Source organism: Helicoverpa zea, chromosome 17 (genome assembly GCF_022581195.2).
Source record: "Helicoverpa zea isolate HzStark_Cry1AcR chromosome 17, ilHelZeax1.1, whole genome shotgun sequence".
In the NCBI taxonomy this organism is placed as follows: domain Eukaryota; kingdom Metazoa; phylum Arthropoda; class Insecta; order Lepidoptera; family Noctuidae; genus Helicoverpa; species Helicoverpa zea.
Genome location: NC_061468.1, coordinates 5889129 through 5904435, shown reverse-complemented (window position 1 = coordinate 5904435; position 15307 = coordinate 5889129). Strand labels below are relative to the sequence as shown.

General features: G+C 33.2%; 1 protein-coding gene across 1 annotated transcript in view; it reads left to right on the top strand.

Annotated features, from left to right (window-relative positions):
* The window catches only part of LOC124638061 (papilin-like), a 109137-nt gene that overhangs the window by 4811 nt on the left and 89019 nt on the right, over nucleotides 1-15307 (top strand). The window contains exon 2 of the mRNA XM_047174867.1: nucleotides 7590-7864. Coding sequence (XP_047030823.1) covers nucleotides 7830-7864 — 35 coding nt within the window. The 5' untranslated portion in view covers nucleotides 7590-7829. The remainder of the gene's footprint in view (nucleotides 1-7589; nucleotides 7865-15307) is intronic.

The following is a 15307-nucleotide window of genomic DNA, read 5'->3' as shown; positions in this document are numbered from 1 at the left end:
AATTCCGTTGTTATTTTTTAAATCTATCTAAAGGCGTTCCACATTCGAAATTTAAAATATTCGCTGCTCCATATCACTGTACTATGCACCTATATGTTACGAAACTCCGTCTGCTCTATGATGTGGTATATTTTTCTAACAATCTATTTGTTTACGAGATGGGTACTACATAGATAACCCAATTACGTTCGCTTATCGCACATTGTATTAGAATATTTTCTTCTTCGTTCTTACGACAGACCGTGAATGAGATGTTTATTTTTCGATCGCAATTAATGATCGTAATTCCGTTTTATTATTAAAATATGATCATGTAATTATTATCACATTAAAGTGATACCGACAGTGATAATAATTGTTATATGTTTTAGTTAATTGTGTGAATAATATGGTGTTTATTTTTAGTTTATTATAATTGGTTGAGGAAAACAATAAAATACGCCTACGATCATAGACAAATTAGGCTTGGGTTAAAATTGAATATGGAACGCGAGGATGGTATAAAATTATAACAAACGTTTGTTTGTATATAAGTAGGTATTTATTACAATGCTAATTGGTTCGTTTATTATTGTCCATTGTACAATTCATGGTTAGAATATAATTATTTCAACATTGATAAAACAAGGCTCTTTGAAAAAAATATTCCATACTATTTTGTTTTCGTATTACAAAAACATTATGTAAAATGTTTTGTGATATACTTACCTAATAAACATTTTTATATGCTTAGAATAAGATTTTGTACACTATAAACGAAATCTATAATAGGTATATTGCAAAGGTCGAAAAATTGCTCCTCCTGGCTCTATTTCTAAGTTTTTTTTTACATTTTTTTTTGCTTTTTCCTCTTTTTAGGATTCGGTTTTAAACCTCCTCCTTTTTGGGAAGTCGGTTAAAAATAGTGTTGAATTTTTTACTAGAAAATAAATACCTAATGATGTTTTAATGGGAAAAAGTAACCAGTACCTTCAAACGAAAATAAAAACAGTTTTCTAACTTTACAACATTTTTATCTATGTATGTTTAGAACCAAGTTTATTTGCCCATAACAAAAAATGCTAACTAAAGCGTGTCTATTGGCCCAATGACATCACCAGCTATCTTTACATGAACAGTTACAAAAGCACAACTTACTTCTAGGGTGACAACAGTGACTTCTTAACGACGGACACTAACAGTAGTAAAATTAAGGACATTTACAGTTTTCATCAAATATTTTGTTCATAATTTGAGGAGATCTGTAATGACCTGAGTTTTCTTATGGTACGCCCCTGAATATTTCAGTATGAAAGACACCTGATGTATCTCATGAATACAAAAGAATATTAACTTAACTAGCGTCCTTTATTGGTTTCACCTTTGCTTCGTGGGAACTACTGCACGCACCTAGCTAGCACCTATAAAAACACAGAAAATAAACGAATTTTGTTAAATCGCTCAAATAACCTATTCCACAAATTCAGGACTAATCCGGAAAAACTCTAACCGTTGGCAACACTCGTCGACTAGAGTGCAAAGATTACGTAGTATAATGCAATCTGGTATTTACTCGCCCTTACACCGTCAAAGTTAACATAAACAATGATAACAAGTTACCTAACTCTATGTCATCTGCATAATCGGCCATTGACACCAAGTAATTTACTCTTTAATTAATTGTCTATAGGTACAATGCTAGTGGTTTCCAGCAATTTTACCCGTGTACCGTGGTAATTCCTTCAAGTACTCCAATTTTTTATTTGTTTATTTAACTCAGGCATGCAAGGCCCATAAAAATACTATTCTTACATAAATATTATTAAATTAAATTTGACACAAATAGGGACTTACATATTTCACATAAAACAATGCACACGAAGTTGCCGTCCTATAAAATATAACCTATGTCATACAGGGATAATGCAGCTGCCAACAGTGATATAATTTTCATAGTTTCGGAGTCTTCGGTTTACGAACAAACAAACAAAAATCCACTTTTTAATGTTAGTATATATGTTATGTTAGTATAGATTTACGGTGACATTCGCGACATATTACGGAACATATAATTATTATAAGCGGCTTAGCCAAATATAGTAAATTAGAATTAAGAGTAGATATAAAATTGACATCTTGCAAGAATTTTTAATGTTTATATTAAGTTTTTTGGCGTAGGAAAATTTTGTCGTAACGCAAATGTGTGATTGGTTCTTAAACTAATTTAAACGAGTTCAATGTCTCCATATTTGTGCAAAGTAAGTCACTCAACACTAATTTATTACATTTCATTACATAAATTAAATGATTTTTCAATAATATTTTTCAGTAATCATATCTGTCTTACCTTTACTCAATAAAACGCGACCTGCCCATCTGAAACGCTAATTCCGGGCAAACAAAGCAACGCAGTAACTTTGGTACCCCTCGACCAGCCTGTTTTCGTATAATCTGGCTTTTGACTACCAATAACGATTTTCAACGATTAATAAGAACAGTCAGGATTCAACTATAATAATAAGAATGATATTTCAATTAAAATATGTTTTTTTTGAGATGAAGAAGTAACTTGTCACTAAACGATTAAAATATTTCAAAAGTACAGTTATAGTTCGTAGTTAGTACATACTGTGGCGTCTAAATAGTCGTATATTTAACGTGTAAATTGGTTCATGGCTCATATTTGTGCAGTTGTTACATTGCTTAGACAATTGCTCTGCCTAGAACGATTTGACACCATTTCTTCTAATTCCGGTCATGGATAGATATTTCAATAGAAATATTATGTTGAAATGTTATTCTGCTGTTAATTGGAATTGAAATTAAGTTATGTATATTAGAGACCTTCTAAAATGAGGTAGTAACTTTGGCTTCTTAGTTTTTTGGAGATCAGTGTAATTAATCTGTAGCAAAGTGTGAAACTAATTAGTTAGGTAGGTAGAGATAATGCATTTTTACAAAGACATTAATGCATTTTAGAGTTACGGTGTATTACTTATCTATTTCGTATAATTCTTTTCAATAATACACCTAAAACATTATTCTAACTTTATTTTCTTATGGATTGAAAAAAAGGTCATGTCCAAAACAAAACTTAAGAAATCATAATTAAATGTAATAAATGAAAACAAAATCAGACCAGCATCAACAAGATTAATACATATAATAAGACGTCTCGTTGATATACACATCAAAGTCACTAGAAAAAGATACAGTGAAAGACAGGTGAAGATTTATCGTCATTACGTGCCGCCGTATTATCTACACTCGTAACTATGAAAGATATTTATTAAGACAAACTCTAGGCAGCTTCCGAACGCATAAACAATGCTGGAAGATTAAAAACGTGTCAATATACAAATTGAAATGTCAGATACATTGATTTGTTACACCTATAGGTCGTGGTCTCGTGGTAGGAGTGAAATTCCTTGACCCAATACCCAGTTAAATGTATGTAAATAACTTATCAGCCATTTGATCGGAAAAGAAAGCGTTTTGTTTAGCTAAGATGATTAATTTTGTGATTTTATCTGGTGTAAATTGGACTGTGTGAAGATGTGATTGCTTAAGTCAATTATCACTTGGATCACAATTGACTAATAAAATAGAAAATAGAAGGTGCAACCTATGTCTCTCTTCTCGAGTCTTTTATTAGGGACACGATTAGGCAGATATCTTAAGGACCCCAAAGTAGCCCGTATTTATTTAAAGAGAAAAAATATGTCTCCTCAAATCGTAGGTTGAATTGAAGTAGGAACACCTCTGCAAAAGCTACAACATATAGTATAAGGGAAAGTAGATTCTATTACAAACTTAAATGTAGACAGAAATAGATAAAATATCCAAATAGTAGTTCATCTGAAATTACAAACCAGTGCGCCATTTAACACATTATTGTCCATTCGCGTGTCAAAGCGAACGAGAAAACCCGAAGTTTATTATCTTATGAAATATTAATATTATGTTTGCGTAGGACGATTTTTATAACGCCATGTGAATCTTTTATGGAGTCTCAATGATTAAGACAAAACCCGCTGTAGAACACTCATTAGTCAGGTAATAAATTTTATATGTTTTGAAGATAGTGATTTTTGTAGCTATTGGTTCAGACACGAGCCGTTTCCGTGTTAATATTTGGAAATCATCAACATTTGTAAGCAACAAGTTGGTACGATTATTGCAATATTCATTGACTACACCGATAAAGGGAATAGAAATGCTGATTTGAAGAAAGTAGAAAGATATATATAACAACGTAGATACATCTAATCAGCGGTTTGGTAAAAGGCGTGCCTAATTTATAAACGAACAAACGCCGAAAGTAACACATGAACCACTAGGTGCTTAAATTAGATGCACTCAATAAAAGTTACTCCAAATATAACACTCGATACGAGATCAATTGACTATCATTCTGTGATACGGAACTTAATAGATTAAGTCATTAATACCATGTCATATCATATTTCTAATACTCATACGTATCACGTTTCAATAAGTAATAATAAAAATTAATAAAAAAAAGTCTTCATCAAGCGTAACACCAGAATCTTTGATTAGATCATTATTATAATGGGGCAAGCAAACTGTTTATGAGATTGTAGAAAAAATGGCTGCTAGTATAATAAATAATGTAGATAGTTGTTTGTAGACCTGTTGTTAGATAATAACTTCTCGGAGTAAGTTCTGCGAGACTTCATTCATAGTTTTGACATGTATCATAGTTTATAGACTTTTCGAATGAATATGGCGGATACCAGCTGCCAGGCTAGTGCGATTACATAGGTGACGATATTGGTACTTGGTAAAGACACGTCAGTGTAATAATAATGTAAGTTGCACAATTATCCGAAAGACAGTCCCATTTTGTGATCGAATTCAAAGCTGTTTGCACGCGATATGACATTTCGCTGTAAGTTTCCTATGTTAGGTGTACTTGCTTCTTCTTTGAGCTTTGAGTCTATATTTGGGTCTCTGGTTTCTCATACTACCTAGCCTTAATGCTGGGCAAGTATAACGACCCAAAGAAAGAATGTTGCAAGGTATGCTACAGGTATTTCGATAGTCTAGCTGCTAGACTCTAGGTTAGTTTAATCTTTATTCATGCATTCAGAGTCGAAGAAACTCCGTGAAGTCTGATTTTCGGACTTATACAAACCAAAATGCTACATCCGAACAAAACGTTACTGCACATATGCGAGGCATCAAAAACTGACTTCAGAGGACCAAAATTATTTGACAGGATCTGCAGCATGTACGAACATTTGCAACTTCATTATTCGCTTCATCCTTTATTTAACACTCAAACGATACTTTGTCAGTAAGTTGGACCACGCATTAGGACTCCAAAAATAGACTGTTCACATTGCTATTAGTTGGCGAGTCTCACCTGTCAGGTCACATCGTCTGGAAGATGTCAGGCGAAGGCATCGGGTATCCGCCAAAAATGAACATACGGATATTAAACTGATCATTTGAATTTTGCTCGTCTATTTTTGGTCGGAAGTGTTTTGGTTATAAATAATTTTATTATTAGGTATTTTAATATGATCTACTTGTTACTTAGTAGTGAAAGTCGGATAATGTTATTTTCTAATACACAATAATATTTTTTTGGAAAACTTAGACATGGGAATACCTCTTTGCATCCGCTGGCAACTATTATAATAAAGAAATTAACTTTTTTGAAAATTTGCTTTCTGGCTGACCTGTCATTTAAATTATGTATTCTTCTTACCTACGACCGCACCTAATAGCTTTTCATGAATATAAATCAGGTAATACTAAGGTTCAACTATATTAACACTCCACAGGTAACTGACCACGCACACTATTACTTGTTACAGTTGTTACTAACTATTCTACTCGATTGAACAAACTCACACTAGAACTCATTTCAGGCTTGAACAAACGTACCTTCTATTTCATTTTTAAGTTTTCACGGAATTCCGTCTGCGAGAAGACATGTAAAATAAGGAATAGACAGATACAAACCTCTTTTTCAAAATAACAGATGAGAAAAGAAGAAAGTAGCTTTCCAAGAAAGGAAAATCAAATGAACAATGTCGTGATACATCAAGATTAATAATACGTTGCCTCATAATATTATAGTTTATTGTTATAGCATCATTTATGTAAAATAACTCATGTAAATTGTCTAAATATACCCATTGGTCAACATAAGAATCGCCATAATAAATGGTATTATGTAAATCTTTGACTTATTGTATAAAGTAGGTGAATTATTGCGGAACTATTTTAATAGGTTCAATCGATTTGGTCACAGCCAAACTTCGATCATTTTTATACAATCGACAGCAAAAAATAAACGCAGGAATGTGGCGAATATCGTTTATTTTTTTATGTCAATCATCGCACCTCCAACATCGATTTATCTGAAACGGATACTCGATAAAACTCACTGTAGGAAAAAATCGATGAAATAGGTAAAAAAGTTGGTTAATTATAGGTTTATTTTTTTGTAACTGCTACTTGAACTGTTATAAGATCACGTCCCATAACTACGTGGTGAATCATTGATAGGTATGTCTTTGATACCTTGTATTTTAATTTTCACTGACTACCTATTCTTTAGAGGACTTTTTGTCATTGCCTACATACAATAACGATGGGATTTTTGAACTGTGTAACAACTGATTTATTTTTTATGCCTCCTTAAATTTAAATGACTAGCTGAGTGGTTCCTGGTCCATTTAATTTTCCTGTTACATCCTATAAATAGAGATCTTCTATTCTAATTTTAGAATTACTACGGCCTTCGATTTCCGAAGTGGCGTTTAATTTATTGGTTTTCCTTTAAGGGTAAATTAAATGAGGATGTTAGAGCCTCTTAATTAAGTCACGGCCACTTGAAAATTTGTCAAACTTATATAACGGTCCATTTATAGTTGGCACTGTCGGCATAGAACATAGTTCTAAGCCACTACTATGGGCTGGTATGCGGCAAATCATTTATCATCTTTTAAGCTGCGATATCATTAAGAATCAAGATATATTAGCCGCCCTTTATGGCGACGGGATTAATTACGATAAATGTTATAGAAAAGAAACAATTGAACGATTATCACTTGACTTTTCTTAGTTGAGATATTTGGCTTGTTGAAACTGTGGTGTATTGATAGCTGCCCTTCAGTTAAAAATAAAATTTATACACGATTTATTGGTTTTACGTCACAGTGTGATATATCGTTGGATGTTGATTTTTTTCGCTATTTTTATATCAAGTCAAGAAGTACGCGGTATTCAATAATCTAGTCGCAACTGGTGTCTGGATAGACAGTGTTAATGCTTTATTTGATGTAGTACTACAGGTTAGGCCTTGGGCTTAGGAATAGTTGTTTGACATTCACCTTGTCCCTGTAGGTGTAAAAAGCTTATGTTTTAAGGGCAGTAGATGGAAGCCGGATATTATCAGTCAACTTTATCACAGACAGTCGCAAACGTTTTCCATATTTGGTGCTAATAATGTTTAATATCTGTCCACTGGCGCCGTCCCAGTCGTACTCGAAGACAGCAAACATTTAATATTTACGTTATTTTTGCATTCAGTGTCATTTTATGAATAATTTAGTCATTTTCTCTCTTCGCAGGTCTTTGGGCGCCGTGGAATTGTTTACGAGATGGCCGGCGTCACATGAACACGGAAAATGATCCTATAGTCTTCAGAACAACACATCTCAATACAGTTTTAACGGATTTCAATCAAGTGGAATTTTTCAATCTGATGGTAAATCTGTGGCGTGACTCAGTGGTACCATTTCACTATAAACTCGCTTTGAATAAGTGATATTTGGTTACGGTGATCGTGTGTGAACTGATACAGTGCCGCCATGACGTCACAAGCCCTGTTCTACATTCTGATAATGTAAGTACTGAACATCTGCGTCGAACAGCTTTAAGCGTATCTTCGGCAATAAATCCTTATTAAGCATTGTTTTATTGCCGTTTATTGACTTATCTTAACATAATAGGGCTATCAAAATGTTCTGGTACTGAGAGCCAATCAGCTTCGAGACTATAAAAGTCTCGGAGATTTAATTATGATTTACAAATCGCTATAAAATCGACGGACTATTGTAAATAGTCGCGGATCTGTCGACCAACGCCTTTGCTTATTGTCTTTAGAGATTTATTTTATGACTATAATACTTATGATGGATTTTATGCGGCGTCCCATCGTAAATTATATTTATGCAAGTAATAAGTTCTAGTGTAATTTTAACACAAATGTATAAGAGATATGATCTTGTTTAACTAGTTCAAACACTCGTTTGTATAGAGACAGCAAAATATCAATTATTTTATGTAAATACAATGTCATGGCCTGCCTTAGGCTGGTGTTCGTATTTAGATATATATTTTTTATTTTAATGAAATGCTCGTACGAGTCCATTCGATGTTTTATGTTCACCCGCAGGACGTTTAGATATTAATCTAATATGTTGATAACGTCTCTAGTTTAAACCTGCATCGATTAATAAAATGTATTCCAGTACTACTAGTAAAAGAATATTATATTTTATATCGGCTGCTGAAAAAATATATCTAATACCAAAATGATATACTACCTACTTTATTATATCTCACTGGTTCAGCATTGAATGTATGTAAGTACCTATGTAATGTTATACCTAACTGCCTCGTTGGTCTAGCTGTCGCAAGTGCGGCTGCTGAGCACGAGGTCTCGGGTTCGATTCCCGAGTCGGGCCGAAATCGCTTTGTGGGTTTTAGAAGACTTTCACAAAGCAGCCCGGAGCCTGGAAGTTGGTGATTGATACTCCCGTGCATCGGAGAGCACGTAAATGTCGGTCCTGCGCCTGATCTCCCTCCGGTCGTGTCGGATTGCCGTCCCATCGGGCTATGAGAGTTGAGGAATAGTGAGTGCACCTGTGTCTGCGCAAATTCTCGTGCACTATAATATGTCCTGCGTAGTTGGCTAATCTCCTTACGTGAGAACAGCCGTCGTAGCCGATAATCGGCTAGGAGGACATCATCATCAATGTTATACCTACATATTCATATTCATATTCATTTTAATCCCACGAAAACTTTCCGTTATTAAAAGCACTTTGTGTAATGGATGTGTTTAGCAAAAATATCAGTTACTGCAAACATATCTAGGATTATGAAAAATACCGTCATAAATTTAGTATAAAAAGCTTACTTACGTCAATAGTTTTTAGAATATAACACCTGGAATATAATCTAGTGTTACGAAAATTGCCGTATTTAACTAAATGTTTATGTGTATCTGTACTTTTTATAACCATCTGAAAATAACTTGTGGATAAGCTAGATAGGTAAGTCCTAAGGAACGCGACCTTACGACATTTGAGGCTCGGATTGAAAAAAACCATACCATCAAACAAATATTAATTTGTTCTATAAATAATATTTACTTAGTGCGATAAATACTTATCATTCTAGGTACCTACTTCTTAGATGACTGCATAAAAAGGCAAAATGTGGTACTTATTCGAAATTCTAGAACAAGGAAAAGCTTCTTATGAAAAATGTAAACACTTGATAGATTTGACAACACATTCATTTGCCAACAAACTTTAAAAAAATATTACGCTATATCATATAACTGCACGTTATTTTCCTACACAGATCTCCGTCAGCAATCCGCAATAAAAACTGCTTCTAATGCTAAAGAGCACAATTTATACAATCTGTTGTTTATAACTTCTGTAATGGGTAAAACGAAACCAGAATCAAGTGGCAATAATCTACGATATTCATTTACCATACGATTATAGATTTTATTCGCATAGCAATAAACGTCACAGGCTTGAACGCAAGAGTTTCTTAACCTTCATCCAGAAATATTCCCGCAATCTCTTATCTCTATTAAACGCGTTTTAATTCAGAACACCATTACTAAGTGTTAATCTAAATTGCGTAATTGCGTGGTCGATATTTATGAATGGTGCAGTGGTCGGTGGGCGATCCGGTCCGATCCGGCGAATTCTGTGTCACCACCAACCGGAGCGGCCTCTTTCCCAACTTACCAGAGAAATGCTCGAAGGGTGTCAAATGTACGGCTTATTTATTGCTACTACCTTGAGTGGGCTTAATCTAGAATTTAAATATTGAAGATCTCAAGAGAAAATAATAGCTATGAAGATGGAAAATAATTTTGATGGTCGGTCATTATTTTTCCTGAGACTGACAAGAAACAGTAAATCTATAGTTATACTAAATACTAAAAAACTCAGAAGCTGACCTCAATAAACCAAGCAATAATTGTCAAGCGTGTACAAAGCGTCAATACGTAATATATTGGACTTGCAGCTCCACTTACCACGAAAAGGAATAAAGTTAAACACAAATCAATTTAGAGGTATATGCCATCTGTCGGCAGTGAACACAAATGTAACAATGATTGAAACGTCGAAACATATGTCAATGTTGCCTTGCCTCACCTCAATAAAGTTAATTGAAATCCCACTTCTAATACTACAATGCTTGACAAATGCGTGTCTATTATTATAAAAGTAGTTTTACAGTAGGCAATTGATTACATTTCCTGTACGACTAATGGTATGCGATGAACTGATGTAGCGATCTGTACCAGTAGATTTTTTATCAGTAATTTTATTGAGTACAGCACTATTGTTGAATAAAACCAAATGAATTACCAAGAAACTGTAGCGGATATGTAGCTGTTGAACTCAAACACTAAATAAAAATTAATAGGATTTAGGCGAGAGACAAACATGAAGCAATTGAAGTTCTTGATTAGAAATGGGGACATTGTAGTGTAATAAAAAATAGCGATAGACAACATGATATTCTTTTATCTAGACAGATAGACGAGACATGACATGACAATAGAAACTAACATGAAGCAATTTGAGATCTGAAATAGATGCAAAGGATTTTGTATACAGCTTAAATGAAATCAAATTATTGGTACAGCAATTTATTAGAATCGATTGCTAATTCAATAAACAAAATGCTAGTCAAACCAGCCGATTATTCAAACGACTTTATAAACAGAGATAATGAAATAACTCAATCCCTTTGATGACCTACTAGCGCCGAAGAATAAACAGCCGAACCTTCGAACTAAAAAGAAAACACTTATGATGCAGATGCTGCTAATTTTACATCGTTCAAAGAGCTCATACATGTCGAACTTGAACCAATTTCGAGATAAAAGAGCGCATATTTAGGCCGCTTGCTTTAAGTATTACAATAATATTGAAATCAGAGTCTTAAGGACCATTTCGATCTGTTGGCCAAGACGAGGCATTATCTTCCTCCAGTCTTGTGGCTAGTCCTTGCGTTTTCTATTTGCAGTAATTTAAGATACACATCTCTTCTAATGATAAATGATAAAACATGATCCTTCACAAAATCCTATATTTTGTTCATATTTTGCATTTCGTTACTTACACGTTACATTGGTTGAATATAGAATACATACCTAGGATAAGGATGCATTTCTGTAACTGTATACATTTTGCAATAAATAAATAAATAAATATAGAAAAGGGACACCTTTCAGGAGGCTTTACTGATTCCGTACTTAATTTCAAAAAGAAGCTTAGATATTGGAAAGAGCATAAGTACACCACATAATTTTCCGTATTCACCTCGACTAACTCCTTAGCTCGCCGGTATGAAAGCAACTTTACAGCAGCTTCGAGAATTACTCAATGCGACGCATAATCTGGTATTTGTTGACATTATACCTGGATGATATAAACTAAATGAATGGCTTATTTGTAATATCTAGTTTGGTCAGTACTTGTTTCCGGAGTATAATACTATTCATTGACATAAAGTTATGGCTGGCAGGTACATTGTTCGTTTACCGCGTGGATTATACCAGCTTTCATGAAAGCTCGTATATTGATGATTATGATATTGTTGGCAACTACGTATTGTGTTTCGAGACTGCTTTCAGGTGTTTTGTCAAGTGATATGGTAGACGTTGATTTATTAGTTTCATTATTGTCTTTTCTAAGCTTAGATGTTTATTGTAAGTAAATAACATAAATTAGTTTATACAAGCAAAAGTCCAGACTCAAACTACTGTTATTATAATAAACTAGTGACACTTTATGCATTTTGAGATCCATCTCTCACTGGATGTGAGGAGTCCCCAGCTCAGTGGTATACTGAGGCAAGATGACTAAAACGCAAAAAATACGATGAAGAAATAAATAGTTGGAAAGTGTGAAATAAGTTTGTGTGAAACATTATTTTTGTTTCCATACATCTTATATCTACGGATGTAAATCAAGCTGTGAGGACTATAAAGCGATATGATAATTGAGCATTGTGTAACACTGATACTGTTATTCTAAATCCCGTAAGAAACTGGCCAACAGCCAGCCTACTTACTGTCTTAGTTTACTAAGTACTATCTGTGACAGAAATTCTCTGGTACAGTCAAGAGCACTACGATTATTTCATCTCCGATTTCATTTTATCTTCTCAAGTAGCTTAAATTCTAACTAAAGTCTTTGAATTGCCTTGACAGCGCCCGTTTAACTATAATTCTGAAGGTATCTCACTATTCTGGTAAATAATTATGTTGTTTAGATTGGCAATGACTGTACCTTAACTTAATAGACAGCTTAAGAATATACCTACCTACCTTCTAAAGCAATTGGCTTTATCTTAATATTATAAACCGCGGTAGACGCGAATGAATAACGAAAGAAGTATTTGTTGGAAGGACCAAGTTCAAAATAAATTACGAAATAATAAAGCTTATTCCAAACTTCGAAAGCAGGAATCGAAGCAAGACTGGTTACTTCGAGAGATATATTACTGAGAAATGTAACCGAGTACCTAGTACTCAGTGGACGATTTGAATCTTGCTTGTTATCGAAAATCTTTTAACGTGTTTATGTCTTCCTAGTGACAATTAGAAATATCAGTGATGTAGTGCCGTGTTTACATCGTGTCAACGTAATTTGATATCAGTTCCTGCTAATAAGGGTGTGTTTCACTAATGCGAATAATTAATTTTGACTCGATGTTTGAATTTATTTTGATGAGCTTTTAATGTAGATTTCAGTTTTATCATATTTTTAAGTTTAAAAATGGCATTGGAAGACAGGCAAATTTTTTAAATTTGAAATTATATTTCAAATTACATAATAATTTTGACATACTCACATAACACAGAATATTGTATTCAAGTTAGAACATACATAGATACCTATTATTTTGATAACATTATTATACAGTTTATATAAATTACATCAGAATCTTTACAACCAACATCATCGACGGTAATGATAGTTCAACAAAACAAAAAAAAAAACAGAAATAACTTCATTATTATCTCGAATAAATCGGTAACTATTAACGCATACGAGCTCAAGTGGCAGGCTGGACATGCCCCGACTGAATAGGTGATAAAATTATTAATTATAATTATTAAAGGCTAAGTGTGAGACTTGATTAATGACTCTACGATAAAGTTAACTTGTACCCTGCGCACGAGTGGAACGCTCTCCGCCGCGACAGAAGCAAGCAACGACTATTTACAGAACAATATTTTTAGATCCAATTAAAATTTTACACGACAGCGTAAACAGTTTTCTATATTAGGTAACATGTGAAATTGAATATTTAAAAAAAGAATTCCAAAATGGCGGATCAATCAAATAAAAATAACTTAATATTTTTTTATAAGTTATATATTAGTATTTTATTTATTAGTTTTGCTGATTAAAATAATATTAATATTAATTTAGAAGGTTTCGCCTACACAATACATATGTTAAGTTTTTTTAAGTGGTTCAAATTAACTATGCTTCGTTGTAAACTGGTTATCTTTGTCATAAAGTCGTCCAAAGTAGACGCAAGAGATAATGGTGCTAATTAAGTAAACTCCAGTTTTGTTCCGTAGCCATTACAAAGCCTTTTTTATAAGTTTTGGAAAAAGTTCGTATATAAGGACTTTAATAGGTATTAAAGTCTTTCTACCCCGCAAAAATCTTCGGGATATCAAATCTATACCTAAAACAACAAAGTAGGTATCCAACACTAACTATAAATAATATTATGACCTTTGACATTGAATACACAAAACTCTAAAATCTTGATCTTGATCTAAATAAAACTTCCTTACAGGTATTATAAAAACTGTTACCATTTTATAACACTGTAAAATACTCGTACCTACTAACAGAACACACGATATTACCATTTCAGTTCCATCTTAAAGTAAACACATCTAAATCGGATTCTTAGTAGCACATAATGTTACCTATAGATAAACCGGTAATATCATTATACATTTAACCACACTTTAAACTATCTCTTTTACTGTACAAACAGTAGACACTAAGATATCCCTAACATTTATTTATTTATCACAAACACAGTTATCGTTACAGGTGTATAATTTCCCAATGCGGTAGTGCAGAAACATAATTTCTGTTCTATCATTAACCATGTTAAAACCCGATGTTTAGGAATTATCAATATCTTCGAAATAAACCTCATATAAAACAGAACTACTACATAATTTAATATTTTATTCATAACACTAAAACCTTGAAATAGATAGCGATTACCTCAATATGTCCTAGTTTAAATATAACTTGTCGTGTTCAGCCTTATAGAAGTCATGTTATTACAATAGCGTGCTAGGCTTGGACAATACAGTAATGTTACTGAATTACTAATTTTATGTTCAGAGAGCACACTGCAGACTAATAGTCGGCTTACAGTTAACCCGATTGTTCGCAATTTATTACAATCAAAAATCTTAATTACAATCGGTGTTTACAGTCGGTCTGCTACCGGCTAAATACCTGATCTTTGTAATGTGCATACTACCACTAATCTTCATGCTGATTTATGAGTCCAAACCAACTATCGGCCGACTTAAAGTATGCAGGTTAGAATAGTAGTGAATTACTATTTTCATGCTAAAGGACGTTAGCTCAAAGTTGGGTAGTTTCAGTATAATTTTCGATTGAGACAGTTACCAATGGCAAAGGTGAGGAAAGGAATGAATGAATTGGATTGTAGTAAAATATATTATTTGAAGTTCTAAAATGAACGTAAGTTACTAGAAATAAGAGAGTCAAGTTTTATGGTGCTTAGAATCGCGAAACAAGTTAAGCAACTTTTAATATAAAAGTAATAAATTGCTAATTAATAAGATGTCTACTGAGTTTCTCGTGATTTATGACAGATATAAAAGTAATGTTTTATGAAGCTGTATATTAAGTGATTATGCGAGTAAAAATGGTGTTTTATGGAGCTGTAGTCGGAATATTATCTGATAAAGTATATTAAATTATAGAAGTCTTGAAACTAAATGTTA